Here is a 27,796-nt window from a genome sequence, read left to right as displayed (position 1 = left end):
AGCCCCACAAAAGACTTACTAACTTGATTTAGCCGAGTAGTATGCATTATAAGTTTATGTGTGTTGCTGGTATTAACATTATAGTTATGAGAGTTTCTAGCAAATTCACTTATGTGCCTATGTACATACATAATACTATCAAGAATAAATATTGATTTACAGTTGACATTCAAGAATTGATTTAATGATATAAGGTTTAAGGCGTACAGAAAAATCTTTAAGGAGTCAATTCTTATTCTTGTTTTCTTTGTACTTGACACTATATAAAGACTTAATAAATACTAGTTTCCTTCAGGGGGATTTAAACAACACTTACAATTTGTTATGTTTTTAAAGTGATAACCCTCACTTCTAGGATTAATACACAAATAAAATTTGAAAAACAAGATTTTATGAACGATGCGTGATTCGAACCCACGACCTCCGGCGTTCCGTGCCGGTGCTCTAAACCACTGAGCTAACACTAACAATTTTGTAACACACAGAATCTGTTGGTCTACTCTTATGGTGACCTCCACTTTATATTATTTGAACAATTTGTTGGGGATCTGAACCAGGCACTTTTTTGTAATTCTCAAAAAGAAAGACTGTTGATTAATTTATATATTGTTATTATTTTTAATAGCTATGTTGTTAAAAGCCAATTATTTTGTTATGTTTAATTTATTATATTTTTAAGAATTTACTTTGATGGATCTCATTAGCATTATGGCATAAGTATACTCTTAAGTCTAAGCATTACAAATCAAACAATATAATATTATGTTTGTTTATTATTGTTAGTGAGTATTGTATTGTAGCCAGGCATTTAACTGAACAATAAATGAAAAGAATTTAATAATGTGTTGTTATTTATTTCTAAAATATACATAAACTAAACTTAGGTATTACAAATAGTAAATATTAGACTTATTAAATCCAGTATATTAATATTATGATCATCATTATAACCTAAATCTTTAAGCTATTCAGAGCTGCATCCTTGTTTCAGGTCTAATTCTAACAGTGCTCAACGTATTAACATATTTTTCTAAAACATGAATTGTAGGTAGGTTCCATTACTAAATGAGAAATATTGCAGTGTTTATTTAATAAGTGCAATATCTCAGTTATATAGTTAGACTTAGTTTTACATGGTTACTTTTAGTAAATAAACTAGGCGAGCCACATCTGTTTAGGTACCTACTTGTTTAGTTTTCTTGATTTATGGGTAGGTAACATTAGATTATTGTCGCTGAGCCAGTACAGTGTCTGATAAAACATTTAAAATTGGTTTCTTTTCACTTTAATTTATTTATTTGATTAATTAATACGGTTTACACCAATTACATAAATTAAACAAAAATTTTTTTAACTCAGACATTCATCTCGCTCACAGTACATTCTGACATTATTCCCGTCCATTCATCCGCAAACAAGTCACACTTTGTGCTCAGGAGAGCATTGAGCGTTTAATATAATATGAGTGAAGTGTCATCCGCAAAAAAATATTGCGCCTTTTATTTTCAAGGAAAGTACAATTCACAGAAGGTTCAAGTGAATTTACATCGAAATTCCTGCATACATTGTTTTATTGTGATGCCGTGGTGAGATAGTATGTAATAACAGCGCCCACTTCGGAAGGTAAGAAAGTAGCTATATGTTTAGCTCGCTATGTTGTCAAGCGCGCGACACTCGCCCCGCTCCAGCACGGCGGCGGGGGCGCAGCGCCAGGGGTCGAGTGACGCACGCTGCCACGCCCCCAGGCGAGAGCGGAGCTGCTTCTCCACACCAGACACAGCCTCCTTGCCTGTCACGATATAACTGATGAGTACTCATTCGTAAAAAAGTACCTTTAATCTTATATCTTTAAAACAACTCTTGTAAAATCTGAATCTCGGAAACGGCTCCAACGATTTTCATAAAATTTATTATAGAGAGGATCGGGAGTGATGAATCGATCTAGCTAGGTTTCAATTTAAAAAAAATGTTTTATCCGAGTTTTAATGAGCAACAGCTACAATAACATTAGAATACAAATGTAAATTTCGCCACTATATACATGACTATAATAAAATAGCTCAAATGGCACATTGGGTGATCTGGAAAGCAGAAGACCGCGGTTCCGATCCAGATGTCCTATTAGTTTTCTTTTTTGTAAAATTTTTGTAATTCTTAAAAATCCGAGCAAGGCTCGGTGGTCCAGATATTGTTGTATTAAACTAAGAATGAGATTTGAACAAATGTTTAACGTGCGAGGTCATATCTCGAAGGATAGTAGTATTTCTGGGATTTTAAGTAAAAATAGCGAATCCAAATAACATTCAAATTTATTTTTGTTTGTTCATAAGCGCTGCCATATCATTCATCCGATTGCGATAAAAATTTGTTGGCTGCTAACTTATTGCTTGCACTTGGGGGAAGAGTCAAGAGTTTAGAGATCAAATTTAAAAATCAATAGTTTTCATAGGGAGACATGCTGGTTAGGCAAATATGTGAGATATTCTCGAAGTAAATCGTAGAACAGGAAATTAATTTGAGAAAAGAGGTGAGTCGAATGTGAAACATTTTTGTGTACTTTCGCTGATGGATTCAGCACTGCACGAAATTTATCGTAAATACTGGGTTCCAATTTGGTGATGGGTATTCTAAATGGATCCTCACAATTGCTCGGAGAAGTTCTTTGTTCCTAGACCTACATAATAGCAGCTATCACATGTTATTTAACTAATAGCTATGAGTCCAAGATTACGTCATGTGTTACGTGAAACATGATTGAATTTGAATACTTACAGTTTTTTTTTTATGAAATTATATTAATTGTCCTTATGGTACAATGAAACGAGCAGGACGTTCTGCTGATGGTCATTAATACGCCCTGCCATGGCAATGGCAATTCTTGAAAAACCCAAAAAATTCTGAACGGCATTGCAATTGCGCTCGTTACCTTGAGACGTGAGATGTTCAGTCTCATTTGTCCAGTAATTTCACTAGCTACGGGGCCCTTCAGGCCTAAACATAATAATTCTTACACATTACTGCTTCACGGCAGAAATAGGCGCCGTTGTGGTACCCATAATCTAGCCGGCATCCTGTGCAAAGGAGCTTTCCACTAGTAAACAATGCTTAATATGTCTATGTGATCTGGTTGCACTTTCTTGTGAATGTTACTTCCATTTGTCTGTAGCGAGTGATATTATATCTAAGGTACTATAATGGTATAAAGCAAACTATTATTATATACATCTGTATATTTTAAGTGTGTCAGATTTGACTATGTTTAAAACGTTTGTTTAATACCTTAAATAAAGAAATGTATCGAAAAGGACCCAATATAGACTTAGGGTAGGTACCCCAGAGCTCCTAGCATGAAAGCACGATTATTATGATATATAATAAATAGGATGATATTTACGACGATAAATTGTCAAGGTACAATGTAAATAACCTAAGAAGGTTGACTTTATGGCTGTGAAAGTAAAGCTTCCTCAACACTATTAGACGGTCTACTTGATCAAACTTATAATAATATATCAGGCTAACTACTGCGGTATTCCACCGTATAGGCAACTTGAGGTTTTAGCATATTTAATATTTGGAAGGCCAGCCCGCGGGGACATATTGAAGCAGCAGCCGTACCATGCAAATTGTTCAGCTCTTCAGGGTCTTGTTTCAAGTCGTAGAGCTCCCACTGCGGACGGTAGTAGTACTGCTTGAGGGTCTTATACCAGGGTAGCGGCTGATTAGCGCGTGTTCGGTTCAGGATGTCCTGCCCAACATACCAATCATTTAAACAACAAACTATTAACTATATACAAACTTATATATAATAAGTACTCAAACTTGTAACAGCTTGTCGGACAAATTATGTTTAGTTTAAAACAAAATACTTACATTAGTTTATAAGACTATTACAATTATGTTAGACAATGTTACTGTGGTTACTTTACCCATAACAATCACGGGTACATTAACCGTGTTGAAGTAATTCAAAAAATATTCAAACGTTATTTACAATCTGGTGCAAATAATCTCACCTACTTATTATGTAAACAATTTCATTTTTACCTTTTCAAGATGTACCTATGTATTACATATCTACATGTACCTAATATTATTTGCATGAGTACTGCAGACCTTTCTTACGTATTATCTGTAGCTATCTGTGAACTGTGGAGAATGGCTGCAGTAGCTTGGCGTACCGTCAGCTCTCAAATACGAGTCAACGTATTCGAAATACATTCAGCATAGTCAGAACAGTTGTTTTATTAGAACATGCTAAAAATATGACCTTGACCTATATGACCTTGAGTATAACACCATTCGAAATATAACTTGTAGAACTAATTTCCATCGACTTGCACAATAACATTTATTTATCTGTGAAAAATGTATTTAATAATTAGATGAATAGGTAGGTACCTACCTATCTAACTAGGTTTAGTAAGTATAGTTTGAGGAAATTTTATCATTATTTTGTTATTTTAGAGTGTAAGTTTTCTAAAATTGTAAAATAAGCTTTGGTAGAAATTTCACTAAAGTAGGTATGTGTTGTGTTAAGTGTTCGTTAAATTTCTATGACGATACAACTACCTGAACATAAACAATACTTCTAATATAGTACCTAGGTAACAAGACTTCACCTGGAACGTCGGCGAGACGTAGAGGTCCTGGTCGATGGGGAAGGGCATGGCGAAGTTGAGGTTATGTATCAGCTTGTAGCGGCGCGTACGCACGGCCCGCATGGGGTAGTACATGGTGACCTCGTGGTGCGTCTGGGAGCCGAACACCGCGTCGTCGGCAGCCGGCGCCGGCTCTGAACCAGACCGCGCTACATATTATATCTTCTACAACATTCATAGTTTTAGCAAATTGATCAATTTAATGTCAGCCTCTCCTCCATATGTATTACATAATATAATAAACTACTCAGACAAGTCGGACTTCCCTTTACTTTTATCTTCTTATAAGTCTTTGTTTCTTGAAATGTACAATATTGGTGTATATTTTTTGAATCGATAAGTATCTACTTAATATAATAATAACATAAGAATAAGTAAGTAGTAGTAATTACTAGGTAACACAAATGAGACGTTTATTTATGCTCTTATAAAGCATTTATAAACCTTTGATAATTAAATTAGTCTTAATATATATAAATTAACTTCATGGAGTTTAGTCCAACTTGAGAGATAGGATACTTTATATTTCGATTTGGGCCCCATAATTATTTTTATTTCCAATATTTGTTTTTATGGACATATTTTCTATGAGTGAATTTATTGACGCACGGTTTGACAGTTCTGCTGCGAAACAATTTCATTATAAAAACATGGAGCATATGTTACGAAATAATTCTTGACATTATGAAATATTTGGCAAAAACAGTATTTTATTTATTATGTACAAGAACAACGTCTGTCGAGTCAGCTTGTAATCTATAATTAGATATCTAGATATATATAGATCTAAAATAGATATTTCTCATAATAATAATTATAGTTACTGGGTCGCTTATTGAGGATATATATACCAACATAATAACATTATTGAAGGTACCTTTCTCCAAAATGGGGAGCAGACTCTTAGGACCGTCCTGCCAGATTTCATTGGCTGTCTGCTGCTCCGTGCCGATGTGAAACCAGTCCAGAACTGTAGGGAATATGTCCAACAGACTTATCATCGCGTACGAAACCTAAAAATCAATCGAAATTGCTGCAATCCGAAACACAAAGTTAACTAGATTATATTAAAATATTTGGTAGATGCATCAAAATAATACTACAAAGAATATCAAACTTTATATATCCTTAATAGCCCTCATTTTGTTAAACGCAAGAACCCCACACACTCTGCAGCACCAAAGCAATCACAGCAGCATTAACGGTCTGAATTTATGTTTTTTTTATGAAAATACGGAACGAGAAGAGCAGGACCTTCAGCTTATGGTAATTGATACGCCCAACCCATGCAGTGCCGGTCAGGATTCTTGAAAAACCCAAAAATTCTGAGCGGCACTACAATTGCGCTCGTCACCTTGAGACATAAGATGTTAAGTCTCATTTGCCCAGTAGTTTCACTAGCTACGGCGCCCTTCAGACCGAAACACAGTAATCTTTACACAATACTGCTTCACGGCAGAAACAGGCGCCGTTATGGTACCCATAATCTAGCCGGCTTCCTGTGCAAAGGAGCCTCCCACTGGAAAAATGTGTTATGTGTGTTATGTATGAACCAATGAGAATCGATTGCATAAAAAGATATGTGAGATAATCAGCTGTCTTATAGCGAAGGCCTGAAAGAATCGTGATTATCTATCTAAAAAATAAAATTTTTATGCGTAATCTAATGAAATTGAGAATAGCTACGACATTTATAATATTTCACTTGATTTAAGTATATTGGGTAATACGATCCTAGTTAGAAAGAAAATCATTTATTTCACAAAACACTCGCAGGATACATTTAATAGAAAAATATTAAAACTACAAAAGAAACCGAAAAAGAACGTATTTAAATAGTAGGTAATTGATTTATTAGTGGAGAGTTCCTGTGCAGTGCAGGAAATGGGTAACCGACCCAGGATTATCTGTGACACATTTAATCAAACCTGATGTTAAGTCAACGCAGCCGCCATTCATTCTCTTGCAGCACCAGAGGAAACACAGGAGCATTGCCGGCCTTGAATAAAGGTGTACGCTCTTTTTTTGAAGATATCCATGACCTATGGTGCACCATACGTTTCCTGCAGGAAACATCGCACAAGGAAGCTCAATCCACAGCTTTGTGGTATGTGTAAGAAAGTTCCTTGAAAATTCCACTGTGGAGGATCACCATGCCGCGAAGGTGAAATTCGTCGGCAGGTATCAGATGAAACAGCTTTTCGGAACACTCCCCGTGATAAACGCGATAAAAAACACACAATGAATCGCTTCATTGTGTGTTTCTCTCTCAGTCTCTACGCAACGCCAAGTAATCGAGCCGTTCACAGAGCACTGGGTCCCCGATAATTAGAGCAGCTCTGCGTTGCACGCGGTCAAATGGTTGGAGCTGATACTGGACTGCGCCAGACCAGAGATGACAGCAATAAGTACTCCATATGTGGTCGGAGCTGCGCTTTGTAGAGCGCTAGAATTTGAGCTGGCTTGAAGTATTGCCATGCTTTATTTATGACGTCCAGCTTCTTCGAAGCCAATTTTTGCTGTTTCCAGATGTGGGCGGAATTGGCAATCGATCTAGATATCGGAACCCAGTATTGCGATACTAGGCGAGGCTTTAAGTAAGGTTTATCGAAGAGCAGTGATTCGACAAATGAGTTTTCTTTTAGTGTAAAACTTGAGTCTGCGGGTGAAATTGGGCCAAGGAGAGAGGACTCAATATAAGACTTATTCCAAATAGTTTAATATTTTCAAATTTAAGACAGGACAACGTCTGTCGGGTCCGCTAGTATAGGTATAATAAATAATTCATAATAATATATATACTTATCTCATGTAATGATCGATAGTAAAATATATAGATGTATTAAAATAAAAAGTAGTATTAATAGAAACATATAGCATCAAACGTACTTATATCTATAATACTGGACTACACCTATATTTTCACCACCAATGCTACCAAAGTTGATATTGTTTTTAGACGTTCCAACAATCGTGACTTACATTTTCGACGGTTTGTAATTCACGAAGGAGGTGGAAGATGAAACTTCCTCTAAATGCCGCACTATGGTGTTTTAAGACAGCCAGTCCATATTGCGAGAATCTTGTAAAATACGTGGCATTGAAATCCCCTAGCCAATACAATTTACTGTAGAGGTAGTATGGTGTTTTGGCCATTAGTACACCGAATAGCATAACTGCAAAGTGGACTTTTCCGTGGCATCTTGTGTTAAGAACTCCGGAGTCTCTGTGTTTGAACGATACCGGTATCGTTCAAAAACAGAGTTATAAAGGATCAGGCAGGTATGTCCCAGCAGTAACACGCGTCTTGTACACGTTGTATTGCCTTCCTAGAGCGACCAGGTAATCGATCCCCAGACACCAAGTCTCCGAAATTCAGTTTCGACTAGATAAGTGAATCGCCTAGGCAGTCTCAAAGTACCTATTGATGTAATTTCTAATACGATAAAGTGTTTTAGGTCGACAGTAGCAGTTATCTAGTAGTTTTATTCACATATTTTTCGAATCTCAAACTCTCGTCAGAAATTATTCCTAGATCGCGAGCGCTCTGTCCTTTCTAATTGAGAAGGCGTCCCCGGTCGTTAATAGTTTATAGCATTATATTTATAGGGAATTTATAACAAGATTGATGGAACTTAAGACCTGGTTGCGGCGGGCGCGGGGCTCCGGGGAGCTCACGAGCAGCGGCTCCCTCACGCCGGGGTCGTAGAGGTTGGTGCGGCCCGCGGGGAACGGCACGCCGTTGTCGGACGAGTACAGCACCAGAGTGTCATGGGCGTGCCCGGCCGCCGCCAGCTCCTGCAGCACCAAGCCGACACCTGTAACACGATGACAACTGTTATATACGAGACAGACGTTCACCTGATCCTTCCGTTCCGTTCACCAAACCTTTACAAAGTGATTCATTTATACTGAAATGCCTGCTCTGTGCCCATTCAGTCAGTTCGACACATAAGATGTTAAGTCAGTAACTTCGCTAGCTACGGCGCCTAAATAAAGGAAAACAATTATAATAATCTGATATCTTTTGCTCAACCTTTTCAATGTGACTTCTTTTTTATTTATAATATTACATATACCGATATAAAACTAGGTCAAATTAGCATCTAAAAAAAACCACAAAGGTTAACAACTAATGCTAATAACACTTACCCATACATATCACTACATAGTATAAAACAAAGTTGCATTCTCTGTCCCTATATCTATGCATGCTTAAATCCCTATGTATGCTTAAATCTTTACAACTACGCAACGGATGTTGATGCGGTTTTTTTAATAGATTTATATGTATAATAACATCCATTAAATAGTGGAGAAATACTCTTATTTTTGAGGTTTCTAATGTAATGTCGTAAATAATTACATTTTTCCGCTTACATTGCAAACGCAGGCTAAACCCTACGAGATTTGCCCTGTACTTTCCCCGGGGCGTAAAAAGAATAGGGGAGTCCCAGGCCCATGGGTGTCGTAAGAGGCGACTAAGGGCTTTTTAGAAGTGGGAGAGTCACGCTGCCGTCTTATGACGTCAGCACAATCGGGCCAGACTCGTCCGGGTTAATTACCACACTCGCACAGTATACCGGCGTGAAGTAGCGGCCTAGTGCCGCTATGTTTCATTCCGCATAGGTTAGTGTCGAGGACCGGTTGCCATCCCTTAACCCCCCCCCAACAAAAATATGACAGCGCTCCGTACAATGATATTACCCCAGGAGGGTACCGGCTCTAGCAGAGAATACCGGAGAATCCCTCCCCGAGCACTCTCGCTCGGGCTGCCCTTCGTATTCTGGGGTGGGCACAGAACCGCGCATGACCGAGGACAAACGAGGCAGAAACACCACGGCACCCCGCTCCACGCTCAACGTGGACTTTTGCAATATCAGGGGAATTCACTCCAATTTAAACACCGTGACCACCACCTTGAGACGGCGCAGTCGGCCTTGTGTTTCCTTACGGAGACGCAGATATCTCGACCTAGCGATACCTCATATTTAACGTACCCCGGGTACAAAATTGAGCACAATTTTTTGCCTCATGCCGGGGTATGTGTGTACGTTAGGGAGGATATCTGCTGTCGCCGTCTCGGCAATTTTGAGGGTAGGGACCTGTCTACTCTCTGGCTCCGCGTAGATTTAGAGGACCGCGTCCGTATCTATGCGTGTGTCTACAGGTCCCATAGTGGTAACGCAGAAACCGATCATCTCATGGGCTGCGTTCAAGCGGCAATTGACGACGTGCTTGCACAGACCCTCCGCTGAAATCGTAGTCTTGGGTGATTTCAACGGGCACAATGCCGAATGGCTTGGATCACATACCACAGACTACGCAGGGCGATCTGTGCATAATTTTGCATTGGCGTATGGTCTGTCCCAATTGGTTGAGTAGCCAACGCGGCTCCCGGATGTGGATAGCCACATGCCGTCCTTATTAGATCTTCTGCTGACTACACATCCCGATGGTTACCAGGTCTTTGTCGACGCCCCTCTCGGAACGTCCGACCATTGCCTGGTCAGGAGTGTAGTGCCTATCCGACGCCAACGTCGCAGACCACCAGCGACCCGCCGCGTTTGGCACTACAAGTCAGCAGATTGGGATAGGATGCGTTCCTTTTTTGCATCCTACCCTTGGGGCAAGGTTTGTTTCCCTTCGGATGATCCTAGTGCCTGCGCCGTTGCAGTAGCCGATGTGATACTGCAGGGCATGGATATTTTTATACCAAGCTCTGTAGTAACGATCGGTAGCAGTTCACAGCCCTGGTTCGATGCGTCAGTTAAAGCAGCATCTGACTGCAAAAAACAGGCGTATCGAACTTGGGTTGCGGCGCTGAGCACAAAGGATCCGAACTGCAAAGTTCTTAAGAGGAAATATAACCGTGCCTTCAGATTTTTTAAGCGGCAAATCGCCCGTGCGAAGTCTAAGCACGTCGTCAAAATCGGCGAGCAGCTTTCCAGTTACCCGACCGGAACACGCAAGTTCTGGTCGTTGTCGAAAGCTGCTCTTGGTAACTTCAACCAGCCGTCCATGCCGCCGTTGCACATGAGGAATGACACCCTGGCCCATACGGCAAAAGAGAAAGCCGAGCACCTATGCGCTCTTTTCGCCTCCAAATCGACTCTTGACGACAACGGAAATACACCGCCAACCATCCCGCGGTGTCAGAGCTCTATGCCTGAAGTACAGTTCAGACAGAAAACTGTTAGGCGAGCTCTGTTTTCGTTGGACGTCAGGAAGTCGAGCGGGCCGGATGGCATTTCTCCAATCGTGCTTAGAACGTGTGCCCCTGAGTTGACGCCGGTGCTAACGCGTTTATTCCGGCACTCTTATTCCAAAGGCGTAGTCCCTGACTCATGGAAGTCAGCCCTTGTCCATCCGATCCAAAAAAAGGAGACAATTCGGATCCGGCGAACTACAGGCCTATTGCTATCACCTCCCTGCTCTCTAAAATCATGGAGAGCATAATTAGCCGCCAGCTTTTAGTATACCTAGAGGGTCACCAGTTGATCAACGACCGACAGTACGGCTTTCGCCATGGACGGTCGGCAGGTGATCTTCTGGTATACCTAACACATAGATGGGCGGCGGCTATTGAAAGCAAGGGGGAAGGCCTGGCAGTTAGCCTGGACATAGCGAAGGCCTTTGATCGTGTATGGCACAAGGCGCTCCTCTCAAAACTTCCATCATTTGGGCTTCCCGAGAGCTTGTGCAAGTGGACCTCCAGCTTCCTCACTGGGCGTAGCATACAGGTCGTTGTCGACGGATATTGCTCGAACCCGAAGCCCGTGAATGCTGGAGTGCCCCAAGGCTGTGTGCTATCTCCTACGCTGTTTCTTCTGCATATCAATGATATGTTGGACACCTCCAACATACATTGCTATGCGGACGACAGCACTGGTGATGCCGTATACACGGGCCATGCAGGTCTCTCTCGGGAAATCGTCGACCAGTGCCGGGAGAAACTTGTGTCTTCTATCGAGTCCTCTCTCGAGAAGGTCGCGGACTGGTGTAAATTGAACCTTGTCCAATTTAACCCCCAGAAGACTCAAGTTTGTGCGTTTACCACTAAAAAAACCCCATTTATCGTATCACCGCTCTTCAAGAACACTTCTCTTAAAGCCGCGCCTAGTATCGGATTACTGGGTCTCGAAATCTCGAGCGATTGCCAATTCCGTGGCCATCTGGAGGGCAAAGCCAAATTGGCTTCGAAGAAGCTGGGCGTCATCAATAGAGCACGGCAATACTTCAAGCCGGCCCACATTTTAGCGCTCTACAAAGCGCAGGTCCGGCCACACATGGAGTATTGCTGTCATCTCTGGTCTGGCGCACCCCAGTATCTGCTCGATCCATTTGACCGCGTGCAACGTAGAGCAGCTCGAATTGTCGGGGACTCAGTGCTCTGTGAACGGCTGGATCTCTTGGCGTTGCGTAGAGACGTCGCTTCATTGTGTGTCTTCTACCGCATTTATCACGGGGAGTGTTCCGAAGAGCTGTTTAACCTGATTCCTGCCGCCGAATCCCACCTTCGCACGACACGCCACAAGTTAGGATTTCATCCCCACCATCTGGATGTGTGGCGGTCCTCTACAGTGCGGTTTTCAAGGAGCTTTCTCCCTCGTACTACAAAGCTATGGAATGAGCTTCCTTGTGCGGTGTTTCCGGGACAATACGACATGGGTACCTTCAAAAAAAGCGCGTACACCTTCCTTAAAGGCCGGCAACGCTCTTGTGATTCCTCTGGTGTTGCAAGAGAATGTGGGCGACGGTAATCACTTAACACCAGGCGACCCGTACGCTCGTTTGTCCTCCTATTCCATAAAAACAAAAAAAAAAAGAGATTTATCAAAATAATGAACTAAGTATTGTACACATTGAAAAGGTCTACAGAAAACTCCGCTGTGGTATGTGTCTATCTCTTATGGATATCCCACAATAACATTTTTTTGTCATTTACTTTTTACGACAAATAATGGCTTATTTTCGAAGCGATTTTAACCAATACAGCATTAATCCTTATCTAATTAAATACCTTAAATACATTGTTGATTTAATATATAGCTATATGGCCCTTTACAGCATATGATTTAAATGAATATTTTCGAAGATATTACAGATTTAATAATTGCGGGAGGTAGCGTTTGCTGCGGTTCTGGCCGGCCGGGGTAAATAGCGCGTCTGACAAAAACTTTTGAAAAGACTTTTTCGTGATAGTCTGATTTTAAAAATAAGTCTGAGAAAAAGCGGTCGAACACTACAAATACTTTATATGGCAAAACAATGTTTGCCGGGTCAGCTAGTATTATATAATATACAATCAGGCCTGTTAAGACGGTTAAGACGGATATCGCGGATTATAATTTGAAAAACTCTCATTTCTACAGTACATTTGCCTACAACTCATGAGCAATCATAACTCCTGCTAGTATGAATGTCATGATTATATGTGATTTAGCTGCAGTGTGAAAATATTAGATTAAACAATCGCCACGCATTACGAACAACTCTGAAATGTTTAAACTTGATGTTAAGGGTTGTACCTAACTTGTTTCTGCTGGCAACAATGAAGCAGGAAGATTTAAAAGCGCTTACTTTAAGCCTAATTGAACAAAGTTTATTAGATTTCGATGTACTTGTGTTTTATTAGTTAAGCATAATAAGTAGGTACCTTGATCCAGGCGGGACATGGTGGTGTACTGCGCCGCGATATCTCTCCTTGCAGCCTCTGTGTCCTGCATCAGTCTCATTGTAAATCAGGATGGGACATATCAATAAAAAAATGCATAAATTTATATGAATCAAAGAAATTTTAAATATTTAAATGGACGTCAGAAGTATAGATACCTGCACATGATAGGGCATCTGCACCTCGTCCCACTGATAGTACCAGGGCTGCCAGTCCGGGATGCGGCCCATACCTGGCTCACCAGATCCGAAGCGCTCGCAGAATGCACCATATTGCGGCTCGTTGTGACCGCATCGGTGAGGATCATGGAACCCCACGTACAAGAAGAAGCCGCTGCAAATATTTATTAGATTTGTGCTTTTGCGATCTAACTAAACAAATTTTAGTGGTCAGACCAATCGAAGTGACTCTACAGGGCATAGACATATTCATACCAAGCTCAGTAGTACCAGAAAAGTTACCGGTTGCAGGTAACAGAAAAGGTTCGTCGGTCGGTTTAAGAAAACACTAAAAGTAACGAAACTCCGATCCTGTTATAATCTGGAACTGCACGATCTATATTTTTACGACGGCCAATATTTTTGAGCCTGTAGTTCTAAGTTAACCTATTAAGATTTGGTGATCCGTCAACATCACTCTTTGGTATCTCTTTGCAGATTCAAAGGTTATGTGTGATGTTGATTTTCCAAACGATTTTGTTCAACGTAAGACCGTTGAAAAAAACATATACCTATAGGTAGGTACATTAGAATTCGACAAACGAAAACAGATTGTTGTAATACGTGGCAGGAAGGAATTGCATCAGTGCCACCCGGATGCGAAGCATCAGCCCTAGATTTTTGTGTTTATTTATGTGGTCACGGATAGTAATTATTATATTCAATAATAGATTGGTAGATACTATCATGTAAATATGGGTACTTCTACTACGTATAACTTACTTGCTGCTTTTTTTAGCGTCACGCAGGAACTGCCTGGTGAGCAGCTTGATATGTGTGATGTTACGACCGACCTGGTTGATATGGTTGTTCTCTTCTGTCTGCTCGTAATCAAATTTGTACACGTCATCGGGGCCCACGTGCTTTTTTCCTATTATACCTGAATAGATATTGATACCGCCGATTTAATTACAAATTACCAAAAATAATTTTATTGTAAATTTCACCATTACACGAATATTTATTTTTTATGGTTTTCGATAGCAGGTACCGTCGGTTAAGTGATTTGAAAATGACCAAATACTCTCTACCACTACTTTGTGCAAGGCAACCAGACAAGTTTCTACCATAAAAAAAATAAGGTAAAGTAATATTTATGGCAAGACTTATACTAGGTATGTTCAAGCTGTTCTGTATCGAAAACAAAATACAATAATTTTAAGAAACGTAGAGCTAGAATATTGTGTCATACCTATTATTTTGTGAGTCTTATAAATATATAACAATTTTATTTGGGACAATTTAACAAAGCTAATACAAACAAGTTAAAATGACGATAGCTGCAAAAGTATAAACAGCAGCGCAGCTAACAATGACCTTCTCCGAATACAATAAGGAATGATGTTCCATGCGCAAAGATCTAAATAGTAAACAGAGTATGGTAATTGATAACAAGACATTAAAAATAAAGGTGAATGAGTTTGTGTATCTGGGTTCTAAGTTTACAATAGATGGAAAGTATGAGAGTGATATTGAAAGAAGGGTGAATGCAGGAAACATGGTGAATGGAGCTTTGCACTCCTCTATGAACAGGCAGAAGGTGTCTAATAAGGCTCGTTTGGCTGTGCATGAGGGGGTGTTGGTTTCAACACTCAAGTACGGAAGTGAAAGTTGGGTATGGCAGAAGAAACATAAAAGCAGAATAAATGCAGTTGAGATGAGAGCGTTGAGAAGTATGATAGGAGTTAAAATTAGTGACAGGATAAGAAATAGTGAGATAAGAAAACGTTGTGGTATGAAAGAAGATGTTGTGACAAAAATTGAGAAAGGCATGCTGAGATGATTTGGACATGTCGAGAAATTGAATGAAGAACGATTGACGAAGAAAGTGTGTAAGGCCAGTGTGAATGAGAGTGTTAGAAGGGGAAGACCTAAGCGGACGTTTCAAGATCAAATCAGGGACGTCTTGGAAAAAGGCCAGGTCAAGAGTACCCTAAACCGAAGAGCATGTATGAAAGGAATAATGAAAGTGGACGAAGCGAAACAAGTATGTAAGGATCGTAGCAAGTGAAAAGAAGTGGTCTCTGCCTACCCCTACGGGAAAGAGGCGTGATTATATGTATGTATGTATGTACATTAAAAAATTGTACAGGACATGTGATTTAAGATGTATACATTATTATTATTATATTATGTGTTTAGTTTTGGGTGAAGTGTGTGGGTGAGTGTTACAGATATGTATACAGTGATTGTGAAGTTAGTTACATGTGTGCTGAGTGTGGTTTTCTTAGCCTTACCCTTGAAAGGGTTATAACAAGATGGACTCACCTGTATATACTCCATGTTCCCGCAATATATTTGGTAAGCTGGTGATATTGTCGAAGGAGTTGAAGTGATGGACGCCGTGATGCAGACCATACATGCCATTCTGGTGGCTTGGCCTGCCCGTTAGCAGCGCGGCGCGACTATGTAAATAACAAGGTAGACTTAAGTGAACAATCAATTCACAATCTGCTCAGGCAGACACGCAGTATGGTATGGGGTCCAAACCTGGGTGAACAACTGCTGACAGAAGTGAAAGCGTTGTTGAAAATCACACTGCGACGAGCGAGCGCGTCGATGTTCGGTGTCTGGCAAATCTTATTGCCATACACTCCCAGCTCGAACCCGCCGTCGTCAGCTAGGAAAAAAGGAATTATGTAAGCTTTGCCTTGTATATTGATAAAGTATTTAAATCACATAGCTTTACTTTTATTCATACAATTCCTATTTGGCCAAAACACATGTAACAAGTAAGTTGTCTTGCATGGTATGAACTAGAAGACCTATTGAGATACTTAGGTATCATAAAACTCTTTACTGCTTTAATTGTAACACTTTGTAAAATTCTACCAATGTTCACTATTTCTATTAATGAATAGGGTGCGAATGCACTCGGTGCGACATCACACCCAGTGACGAATTAAGATAACTTGATGCCCTAAGCAATCCATGCCTGTGGGCCCCACTATCCGTATCTCAACTAGAATCGGTCTTTTAACCTTTACCGCCTACAAACATTAGTTTTTTGTAAAATAAGATGATGAGATGTAACGCACTTTAGAAGTGGAGTAGGTGCGACAACAATAAAAACCAAAGCATAATTTATTTTTTATCGAAATGTACCTTGCAGCTTTTCCTAACATTGAATTCACGCAAGATAGTATTAACATCCAACGTTTTTAACATATCGGACGCTATGTAAAATATCGATAAATTATCGAGCCTTTCTTATATCATCTTTATCCTTTTTAATTTTTTTTATATTTTTAATTTTGAGAAGAACGTTCCACTGAGCAATTTGTTATCATAAGCGATAAAAATATACTCAGGGCTGTTTCCACATTAGGGAAAAGACTGTGGTTTCCCTAATGTGGAGCGGGGTTATGACTCTAGGTGTCCGACCTAGAGTCATAAAGAGTCTGTCAACTTTCAACGCGCGAATTTTCAAATTAGTCCCAGAAACTTTTTTGGTGTGGTTTTTGGTGACGTGAGAGTGAGACATGATGCCCTAAGGACGGACTTTTTTGTTCTTCTTCTGGTGCCCCCTCAGACTTGATGCCCTAGGCAAATGCTTAATTTGGTTAAGGGTTAATCCGTCACTGATCACACTACAACGGACCGATACCGAAGAATATTTTCTTCTTGGGCCCTTAGTGCAGTGTCTTCGAACGCGCAATATGGCACGATAAGACATTGACTTAGTTCTGCAATGTTACACGTTATGAGGGCATGCATACAGGTTAAAAAGATTAGACATTTTTTTTAGTTATTTTATTTTATAGTATTGTTTTAAGAAGAGATTCGCGCTAACCTAAGTATGAAGAATCATTAGGGAAAAAAATTAAGAAATAAAATATTAACCTTTTAATATTCTTGATAATGTCATGATCATGTCTCTATAAATTGTCCTAGATAAGCGCAGAGGGAATTTTCTAGAAACTAATAATCATAACTTTAACAACTTAATGTTACGTCGTGTTAGCACCTAAGTCTTTTGTTGGGCGGTGTAGGTATATGCTTTAACTCAGAGAATGTACAAAACAAATATATTACGAAATTCAAAAGAATTTATAAAAGTCAACTGTAACATACTTCTATTCTTAATGATGTACCACTTCATGGTACCTTGGGAATGGAGTTCGCCAGTTCTTCTCAGGTCTAAGTCATATAATTTCGGATCGGTGATAGATTTTGAAATTCAATAAGTGTTAAAAAATCCTATGGCTCTGTGTTCGCGTCCAACTCGACTCTTAATGAACAAGGTACTACTGTACCTTGTTCATCTGGTACTCCAGAGTTAATATTCCGGCATAGCGGCAGCCGCACTCCTAAAGACTACACCTTGGACATTCATTATGCTTTATTCCACCGATCGTGCTCCAGAATTGACTCCAGTTCTTACTTACTTCTTCTGATCAAACGCAATTCCAGATTTATGTCGTAGTTATTGACGTTCAATAAGTGACTTTGAATCCTATTTCGAACAGGTTGAGTGCACCAAAACCCAAAAAAATGTAAGTACTATCATGTCTGCCAAGTACCGCCCCATTGCACTTACACACCTTTTCTCCAAAGTAATGCAGTTGATCATAATTCGCCAGCTCGGGATACCTGGTGGAGCTTCAGCATTGCATTTTACGATTTAGATAAGTGTCAATTATCTCTAATAATCTTTATCGCTTTACAATTTTATGTATTGCATACATCAGTATCTTTGATGCTAATTTTATAATGAGCAGATAATTTTCTTTTAAGTGCAATCATTTCTGGAAAATTCAAATAGTTCCTGTGAAAAATGTCAATTTTCAGCCAAACCTGTTTGTTCGTTTGTAAATTCTATGAACTATTATATTGTGTGTACCAAGCGCGCCAAAATAGCAGGTTATTAGATCTTTGCGACAGTTGAAGCTTTTCATCAGCTTTTTAAATTTGTAAAAATTTTCTATTTCCTTGAATTTTTAGTAATACACATCTTTGTAACGATTGATCCTTTGTCAGCAACAGAGTCCATTGTTTCAATAATAGGTACAGAATGTAATTTTTATGAATAATGATTCGGGTCGATGGGTTGGACTTATTATTCTGTAGCACGAATAAGAAGTAAAAAATATTGTAGTTGATAAAGCTTTAATTCACGATTATAATGATACCACTCTTTATACAAGGTAATGCACCGTTTTCAAGAAATAACGAAAAAAAAATCTAAGTTGAGACGGGTAAATCACGAAAATAAAACTATAGATGAGCGCTAAAAGCGCGTCGGGAGGCTAAAAACTTGATAATAACTGTCAATTATAAATGAAAAAAAATAAAACGTAAAAAATAGTCTGGGGTAGACTAGACCGCTTCATCAATTATAATTTTTAGACTAAAAAGGCTCGAACCCAGAGTTATAAAGCCAGTAAAAAAGCAATAATTATATTTCTTATACCTATTGTCTATTCCGTTTTCCTATACTGTTTATACTTTATTCCGTTTCTATCGTAGTTGCATGAATGTTCCTGTGCTCTGTGTTTTATCCGATTAGAGGTTGTAACTTTTTTTCGTTATTTTCTTGAAAACTTTGCATTAATAAGATTAGTGGCACTATAATCGTGGACTAAAGCTCTTATCAACTATAATTTATAAAAATAGGTTAGGTTATGTTAGAACAGCACGATAGAATCGTACGAGCCGAGCGTAGCGGGCCGCGGCAGCGGAATGCCAGAAACGAATTCTAGGCGTTTCCCTTTCTTTCCTCCCTATAAAAATGTCCCAACCCTTAAAATTTTCATAATTTGAGATTAGGATATAATGCTTTTTTGTCTGGAATGGTGCATTACATTGTAATCGTGAGTGGTAGCATTATAATCGTCGACTAAAGCTCTATCAATTACATTATTTTTTAACCTCATAATTCGTGCTGCGGGTTACTAAGTTTATGCCGGGTCGATTTCTGTCAAATGTTCAAAAAATTAAAAAAAAAACAAATATGCAGTTAATCGTTTCTTTTAGATCTTCTTCTATTAATTTTATACTTATTTTTTCGAAACGCAAACTTCATAATGTTTACAAGCGCTCTATTATACACTGTTACTTTTCTTGTTCTATACTATAGCTTTAAAAATGGATAACACGGGCAAAATTAATATCTACTATTAAAATACTCGGGGATTACGCACGAAAACAACAACCTTTTATCGAAATCTCTGTCTCAATTCGTATGATATTATTATATTAACGGAAACGTGGTTGGTAGATAGTATTCTTAGTTCAGAGTTATTTGACGACAGGTATATCGTATGGCGGCGAGATAGGGATTATGATTTAACCCAGGAAGCTATGGGGGGTGGTGTCCTTATAGCTGTACGTAGGGACATTACCACTATGACACAGTCCAAATTTCATTCTACGGCTGAAGACTTATGGGTCACAATAACACTAAAACAAAGCCATTCTAAAAATTGTATTAAAATCAATTTGTGTGCCATATATTTATGTAAACAGAAATGTGGCTTATCATTTTCAGATCAGCTACAAAATTTCTTATCAAAAATTAATGAAATAATTTTAATGAACCCAAATGATAAGTACTTGATAGTTGGCGATTTTAATCTCAGTTCAATTATGTGGTCCCGCTGTAATGACTCTCAATACATGATGCCCTATAATGTAACTACCGACGAACACAAAGACTTCATTGATGACCTTACTCTTTTAGATTTGCAGCAATTCAACTGGGTTGTTAATCATCAAGGAAGGATTCTTGATCTTGTTTTATGTAATGACGTTGTGCATGTGTTTGAATGTGACGACGCCCTTTCAAAAATTGATCCTTATCACAAGCCAATTGTAATAAAGGTGGAGTTTATGGATACTCCGCTATTAATACCTCTAGCTCGATCAACTTATCTGTTCAATAAGGGAGATTATAATGCCAATAATTCGGAATTATTAGAAACTGACTGGCATAGCAAATTTTCCTTACATAGCGTAGATAAAGCTGTTACATTATTTTATAAAATCCTTGATAAATTATTTGAAAAATACATACCGACCAAACGTATAATGCGAGAAGCCTATCCTAAATGGTATACGCCTGCACTGATTAAGTCGCTAAAAGAAAAACACAAATATCTAAAAAAATATAAAACGTACAACAATAAATCTGACCAATTGACTTACTTTTTGTTGCGCGACAGAACCAAATCACTCGAAAAACGTTGTTATGAGAACTATATAGCAAATGTAGAAAGTTCTATCGAAAAGGATCCTAAGCATTTTTGGTCTTACGTAAAATCACGAACCAAATCTAACAGCATTCCCAGCTCAGTGCACTATCTTGGAAGTGCTGCTGACACAGGCGACAATATTTGTAAGTCATTTAGCAATTATTTTCACTCAACATTCCTCACCCCTAGCGACACTGACTCGTTCTCACTCAAGTTGTATTTCTCAAATCCACATAGACACAGATCTAGTAGCTCAACTACTATCAAAACTTGACCCAACTAAATCAGCCGGACCAGACCATATCAGTCCGATATTTTTAAAAAATTGTGCTAAAACTATTGCAATTCCCATCGCACTCTTGTATAGAAAATCTCTTACTGAATGTACGTTTCCTCAAATTTGGAAATCAGCTTATATTACACCAATACACAAAAAAGGTTCTAAAACGGATGTATTAAACTACAGACCTATATCTAAGCTATGCCTAATAGCCAAAGTCTTTGAGAAGATAATACACACCCAGGTTTACGACTCATTAAAGAACTCCTTCCACCCATCTCAACATGGATTCCTCAAAGGGAGATCTACTGTATCCAATCTTATCTTGCTCAGTGAATTTCTGACTGAAGCCATGGACAATGGTAGCCAGGTAGATGTAGTATATACCGATTATAGCAAAGCCTTTGACCGTATAGACCATAAGACGCTTTTATCTAAAATTCAACTTTTCGGTATTGTCGGGGACTTGCATCGGTGGTTTTCATCTTATATTGACAGAAGGTCACAAGCTGTGGTAATCAGCAACTATATCTCGAGCTGGGTAACCATTCCCAGTGGGGTTCCGCAAGGTTCGTTACTTGGTCCTTTATTATTCACCATCTTTATAAATGATATTTCCACCTGCTTTCATAACACTCGCTTGCTCTGTTTTGCTGATGATATGAAGATATTTAATACCATTGCGACTCTTAGTGATGTTGAGAACCTTCAAGCTGACCTAGACCGACTGGACAACTATTGCTAAACCTATAAGCTTGATCTCAATCCCTCCAAATGCTCTGTAGTGACTTTTACACGTAAATATAACATTATACCATCGGATTATAAATTAAAAAGTCAAACACTAACAAAAAACACTGTTGTGCGTGATCTTGGAGTTTTATATGACTCTAAACTGTTATTTGATGATCATATTGAACATATAGTCAAGAAAGCTTCAAGCGCCCTGGGATTTATGCAACGCACATGTGCTTCATTCAAAAACATCAAAACATTTAAAAAAAATTACTGCACATTCGTACGCAGTATACATGAATATGCTTCCCAGGTGTGGAACCCACAATACGACACATACATTAGACGAATTGAGAGGATACAATTAAAATTTATTAAGTATTTATGTTTTCGACTCATGATTTCACATACTCCCTCTCTCCATGAGAAGAGAAATAGCAGATATATCTTTCCTCTTGAAAATTACTTCCAATTTAATTGACTGTCCCGAATTATTAAATTTGATAAAATTTAATACCCCTGTTAGCCTTTTGCGTTTCAATCCTCTTATACATACACCATTAGTTAAAACCAAATACAGGCAAAATTCCTACTTGTGGCGAGTGAGCAGTAACTTTAATAAACTCGATAAGCGAGTAGGCTTAGACCTATTCTGCACAAGCGTAGCATCGGCTAGACACATGTTGAGTAACGAATTCTTTCATTGAATTGTTAGAGCATAAGTATAAGTATGTAATTTATTATATAAGTATATCTATCACTATCGTTCACAGTATTAACTGAAGTGTTCGAAACTATTATAAACTAATATGTCGCTATCCGTGAGGACCTTTAATTGGCTTATTGTCACTATTAGATTTTATTTAAAACTATTGTACTGTATTGTATATGAAATAAATAAATAAATAAATAGATCGAGGGCATGGTGACTAAGGACTTTTCTCTAAGTCTCGTGGGTACCGACTTGGCCATCACCGCCCATCTCAAAATAGCATCCTGTATATAATTTTTTTTTTGCTTTATTATAGGGAATATTCCTGAACATATCTCTTAAAATTTTGACTGCCGCTGCTGAGTTTATCATTTTGATGCGCACTGATCGTAGGTAGATACCATAAAATGTAGCGATAAAAAATAAGAAAACGGTCTGGAACTTCCCATAGCACTAATTAGACATACGATTGGTTCTTACTTTTATTACATTTTTCGATTTACTAAAAATAAGCGTACATACTGTAACAATTAGCGCTAGTACTTAGTACTTACCCAATAATATGAGCACATTTCGGGTAGTATTACATACAGTTTCTGTGATAAGGCAACTGATAAGAAGCACGTAAATAGTATCTGATACTTTCGTCATCTTATCACTTACTAACCTAACAAAAATACAATTATTAAAGAAAAGTTATTAAACTTGTTTAAACATTGTTTCTGTGCAAATAGTGACATGAACCTCAACTGACCTCAGTGTTCAGTGTACTGTGCAAAACAGCTGTTAATGACGTTTCACTGAGTGTTGAGTTGTTGACGTGTCATTAGTTTTGCCGGTCGGCCGGACTATTTGCATTTTAAAATTTAAAGGTCGTGTCCGGTGTCGTTTGTTGATAAGGCTCATAGATAATATTATAATCATTACAGAGAAGTGAGAATAAAGATTAAGGTTAGGACTTGGGTGCCGGTAGGCGTTTATTTACTAGATCTAATAAAAATATTTTGATTTAATAATAAATAGTGTTAATAATGATAGGACGAAAAAATATTTTATTTCTGTTCGATGTTGATGGTACACTTACGAAACCACGGCAAGTGATTTCTAATGATCTTAAAGAGTTCCTTTTAAATAAAGTGAAACCTCGTGTATTTATAGGGTTGGTAAGTGGCTCTGATTACCCAAAAATCGTAGAACAAATGGGTGGTGAACATGTTACCAACCAATTTGATTACGTGTTCTGTGAGAATGGTGTGGTGCACTACAGCAATGGAGAACTAAAAAGCTCCGAAAGCATATTAAATTTCATTGGAGAGAAAACTCTACAAAGTGTGATCAATTTCTCCCTGGGTTATATGTCTCAACTTGAATTGCCGGCTAAGAGAGGCAATTTCATCGAATTTCGGTCAAGTATGATAAATATGTGCCCTGTAGGTCGCTCTTGTAGTCAGGCAGAGAGAGATGAGTTCAGCAAATTTGATATGGAGCATAAAATTAGAGCAAAATTTGTGGAAGCATTGCAAGCAAAATTTAGTGAAACCAAATTAAAATTTGCTCTTGGCGGGCAAATAAGTGTTGATGTATTTCCTGAAGGATGGGACAAAACATACTGTCTGCAGCATGTTGCCAATGAGAACTTTGATGAGATACATTTCTTTGGAGATAAAACAATGCCAGGTGGCAATGACTATGAGATATACAATGACGAGAGAACAATCAGTCACAAAGTAATCTCGGCAGAGGATACACACAATCAATTAAGACAAATACTTAACATAAATATATAATATCATAAAATATATTTGATTAAAGTACAATGTACATAATGTGTATAAAAATATATTATTTATAAATGCTTCATGTTTTTTCTTATACAATAATCAACAAGTTTCAACAGAGATTATATACACAACTAGATAAGAGATAACTTCAACATTATCATTTTTCTTAATATTATCAGTTAAAATTATATTAAAAAAACAAAGTAACACAGTCTCCTTATCATTTTAACACTTAACAAAATTTCAATGTCCCATGTACTTTGGTTTCCTCTTCTCAATAAATGACACCATTCCTTCAATCCTGTCTTTAGTAGGAATGTTGAGTTCATAACATTTTTGTTCCACCTCATAGCCCTCTTTGATGCTCAGCTGTACACCCTCATTGATAGCTTGCTTTGCACACCTCAATGCTATTGGTGCATTTAAATTGATTTCACGAGCTAAACCAAGCGCTTTCTCATATGCCGCATTGTTACTACTATTTTGTGGAACTGCATGGTTCACCACTCCTGAATAAAAAAAGATTCAATGAATATTTCACATAACTAAATAAAGTTTTATAAAATGGTGCAGCTTATTTATAAAGTGTTTTGTTACCGTGGTACTCTGATCACTGATTTATTTACAATTTCATAAGTTTAGATTGTTTTGCTATAGAATGCTTATTCATTTTGGGAAATGAGCTACATCATTATAGCAGCTATATGTGTTATTCAGCCATTTAGGAATTTTGCCTGAAACCCCTGAAAAAGGTCAGGTTGTTTTTGTGGTAAATTAACACAAGCAGGTAAAATAAGTTCTGATACATACACCATTATATAGATTATGAGAATATACTAACATTAGCAACACTGCTGTGGCCAGATTTTTGTTGTTTATTTATGTTATTTTCATAGCTCTATGACATAGGTGTCTTGCTATGAGGGCATACCAACATTAAGAAGAGAGCTTTGTTAGATTCTTAGGGGAAAAATATAACTGTTCATTCTAAGTATACATTTGAAAAACCTATTTATATAATATGATTTTCCCTTATGTATCACAATATCTCTGGAACCATAAGGCATAGAGACTTGAAAGTTGGTTTATTATTTGGTTGGTATTGTAGATATTTCTTTTGCTGAGTAGAGTTCAGATAAGAAGATTTTTTCCACTTGCAAGAGTTTTTTTATTATGAACAGAACATTTGTTGGTTCTGCTAGTATAATATATTTTCATAATAAATATATCTTTATCATAGCTAAGAAACAAGGAATTGCTCATAGTCAGCTCCATAAATTAGTGAATAATTTAAAAGATGTTATCTCTAAATATATAAATTCTCTCTAATTATATGTTTTTAGATAAGATAACAATTGTTCTGAAGTGCTTATAGTTGTTTTATTGGCAAACAATTGGCTCAACAAATTCAAGCTTCAAAAAATTTTATGACTTATCTTTTGTGTCTGTATATAGGACAAATTATTTATAAATGTATAGATTATATACCTAATTCTTTAGCTTCTTTCCCACTAATGATTCTAGATGTAAATATTAACTCCTTAGCAATGTTGTGGTGAATAACTCGAGGCAGCCTTTGAGTTCCACCAGCGCCAGGTAAAATGCCCCTGCTAGTTTCAACTAGACCTAACTTGGCTGATTCAGCTGCTACTCTTATATCACAAGCTAGAGCAAATTCTAAACCACCACCAAGAGCAAAACCATCAATGGCTGCTATTGTTGGCATGGGTAAATCTTCTACCTCTATCAGAGTCTGTCTCAATTCACGTACAAATGAAGCTACTTCTTCATCATTCATTTGAAATCTCTCTTTTAAATTTGCTCCTGTAAAATACAAGTGTAATTAGTAATGCATATTAGTTTAGTAAACCACCACTACAGATTATTAATTATAAAGTTATACCCATGGTAGAGTTCATAAACAAGATGCCGGTGATGATGTGAAAATGCTAGGAGGCCACCACAGTGACACCTTTTTCTTCCGCCAAGCAATAAAATGCAAGTATTAATTGTGTTTTGGTTTTAAGGACTGAGTAGCTGGTGAAATTACTGGGCTAGAGACACTTGTTATCTTATATCTCTAAAGTTATCAGCATAATAATTGCAATGCCACTCAGAATGTTGGTTAAATATGTTTTACAAGATTTTCAAAATTTCCACATGGGACTTAATTGTTAGGAACACCACCAGTGAATGTCTTGCTTTCTCTCTCACTCTTTCTGATAAAATAAGACCTGAACCAGAAACCACCAATGCAGATGTAAAATGTACACTTGATCTGTATTCACCTCAGAAACTAGTGACACCTAGAGACAGGACTATTAAACAAACTATGCCAGAAAAATTTTATAATTTTACATCAAACTTCCAATATATACTGGCAGGGGTATAAGCCGTACCACAGGGTAGTTCATTAGGCCAGCCACTATACATGTATGATCTACCACAGACCGGAGGTTACAGTTGTGACAAAACAGCTTTATTGGTGTTAAGTTTGTATTTAGACATAATTATATCTATACAGATAAAAACAACAGTTCCTCACCAGCACAAAATATTCCTGGAACAAGACTGTGAATGATGATAACCGAAATTCTGGTATCTTCCTTTAAAATCCTGTTAACCTCTCTCATTGACTGTATTAGATCATGTCCAAGTACATTTTTAGTTTTTGCGCTATTGAGACCGTACAATGCAATGCCCTTTTCTTCACCAGTCAGCTTTTGAAGTACAACCGGATTAGCTCCCTCTGCACTTTGGACTTGAGTTGATAATAATTTGAAATAGTGAGATCTCCCCATAAATCTATTTACTCTTACAAACATGTTAGTTATATGATAATATTAGCTCCCTGGAAGTAACCTAAGTCCTAAGTAACGGTAACCTGTTTTTATGTACGTTAATTCACACTTGCAAATTCAATGAAAATGACTAAAATAAAATAAACACAATCACAAGACGATTTGAAAGATATTATTATACTCTTTGATGTTAACAGATTGCAAAGAGAATCTATACACTACGTTGACAGATTGACTGATGTGGTTTTTTTTTTTATTTATATTGTGGCACGGTATGCAAGTCCACAGGCCTGACTGATTTGTATTGTGTCAGCCAGGAGTGTTGCCACTTTTATTTTTTAATTTCACTCCTTTTTGGAAACTTTATATTCAAAAACTAAATAGAATACCTACCAACCTACAAAACCTTTTTTTGTACCTATTGTTTGAACTAAAGCTCTGCTAATCGGGCAAAGAGAATATAATCACTACGTTCACGGCGCTAAAGTATTACATTACTTCTGAACGTAGTGTTTAAATTCTCTTTGATTACTTCATTCTTCTACATTAGTAGGTACATACTACAATTTATGCTCTTCTGTTTTTTGGCGGGAACGAGTGAACGAAGGAAGGCGCGCTTATACAAAAAAAAATTGTTTAAATTATTGTTCATAGTGCATATATTTTTCATACTTGTAAATTGTTTATCCTGGTTTATAAATATTCGATTTTTGTATATATAAATTGTTAAGTGCGCTT

The 27,796-nt window shown here is 37.8% G+C and overlaps 3 protein-coding genes across 3 annotated transcripts; 1 reads left to right on the top strand and 2 right to left on the bottom strand.

The window, feature by feature from the left end:
* Positions 1 to 833: 833 nt before the first annotated feature.
* Positions 834 to 23,251, bottom strand: LOC126969631 (N-sulphoglucosamine sulphohydrolase). The gene is made up of 11 exons (XM_050815190.1): positions 23,031 to 23,251; positions 16,047 to 16,176; positions 15,825 to 15,961; positions 14,280 to 14,436; positions 13,497 to 13,671; positions 13,321 to 13,384; positions 8,304 to 8,479; positions 5,539 to 5,674; positions 4,623 to 4,795; positions 3,619 to 3,748; positions 834 to 1,789 (listed from the first exon to the last, which is right to left on the bottom strand). The coding sequence occupies exons 1-11, from the start codon at positions 23,125 to 23,127 to the stop codon at positions 1,644 to 1,646; spliced, it is 1,521 nt and encodes a 506-aa protein (XP_050671147.1). The 5' UTR covers positions 23,128 to 23,251; the 3' UTR covers positions 834 to 1,643.
* On the top strand, positions 23,149 to 24,332 carry LOC126969649 (phosphomannomutase). Its single transcript, XM_050815216.1, has one exon. It carries the CDS (start codon positions 23,508 to 23,510, stop codon positions 24,261 to 24,263), a length of 756 nt encoding a protein of 251 aa, XP_050671173.1. The 5' UTR covers positions 23,149 to 23,507; the 3' UTR covers positions 24,264 to 24,332.
* LOC126969646 (enoyl-CoA hydratase domain-containing protein 2, mitochondrial) lies at positions 24,247 to 27,239 on the bottom strand. The gene is made up of 3 exons (XM_050815214.1): positions 26,803 to 27,239; positions 25,746 to 26,081; positions 24,247 to 24,766 (listed from the first exon to the last, which is right to left on the bottom strand). The coding sequence occupies exons 1-3, from the start codon at positions 27,080 to 27,082 to the stop codon at positions 24,501 to 24,503; spliced, it is 882 nt and encodes a 293-aa protein (XP_050671171.1). The 5' UTR covers positions 27,083 to 27,239; the 3' UTR covers positions 24,247 to 24,500.
* Positions 27,240 to 27,796: the final 557 nt, after the last annotated feature.

The sequence above is a fragment of the Leptidea sinapis genome, chromosome 18 (genome assembly GCF_905404315.1).
Source record: "Leptidea sinapis chromosome 18, ilLepSina1.1, whole genome shotgun sequence".
Taxonomy (NCBI): domain Eukaryota; kingdom Metazoa; phylum Arthropoda; class Insecta; order Lepidoptera; family Pieridae; genus Leptidea; species Leptidea sinapis.
This window is presented reverse-complemented; position numbering and strand designations above follow the sequence as displayed.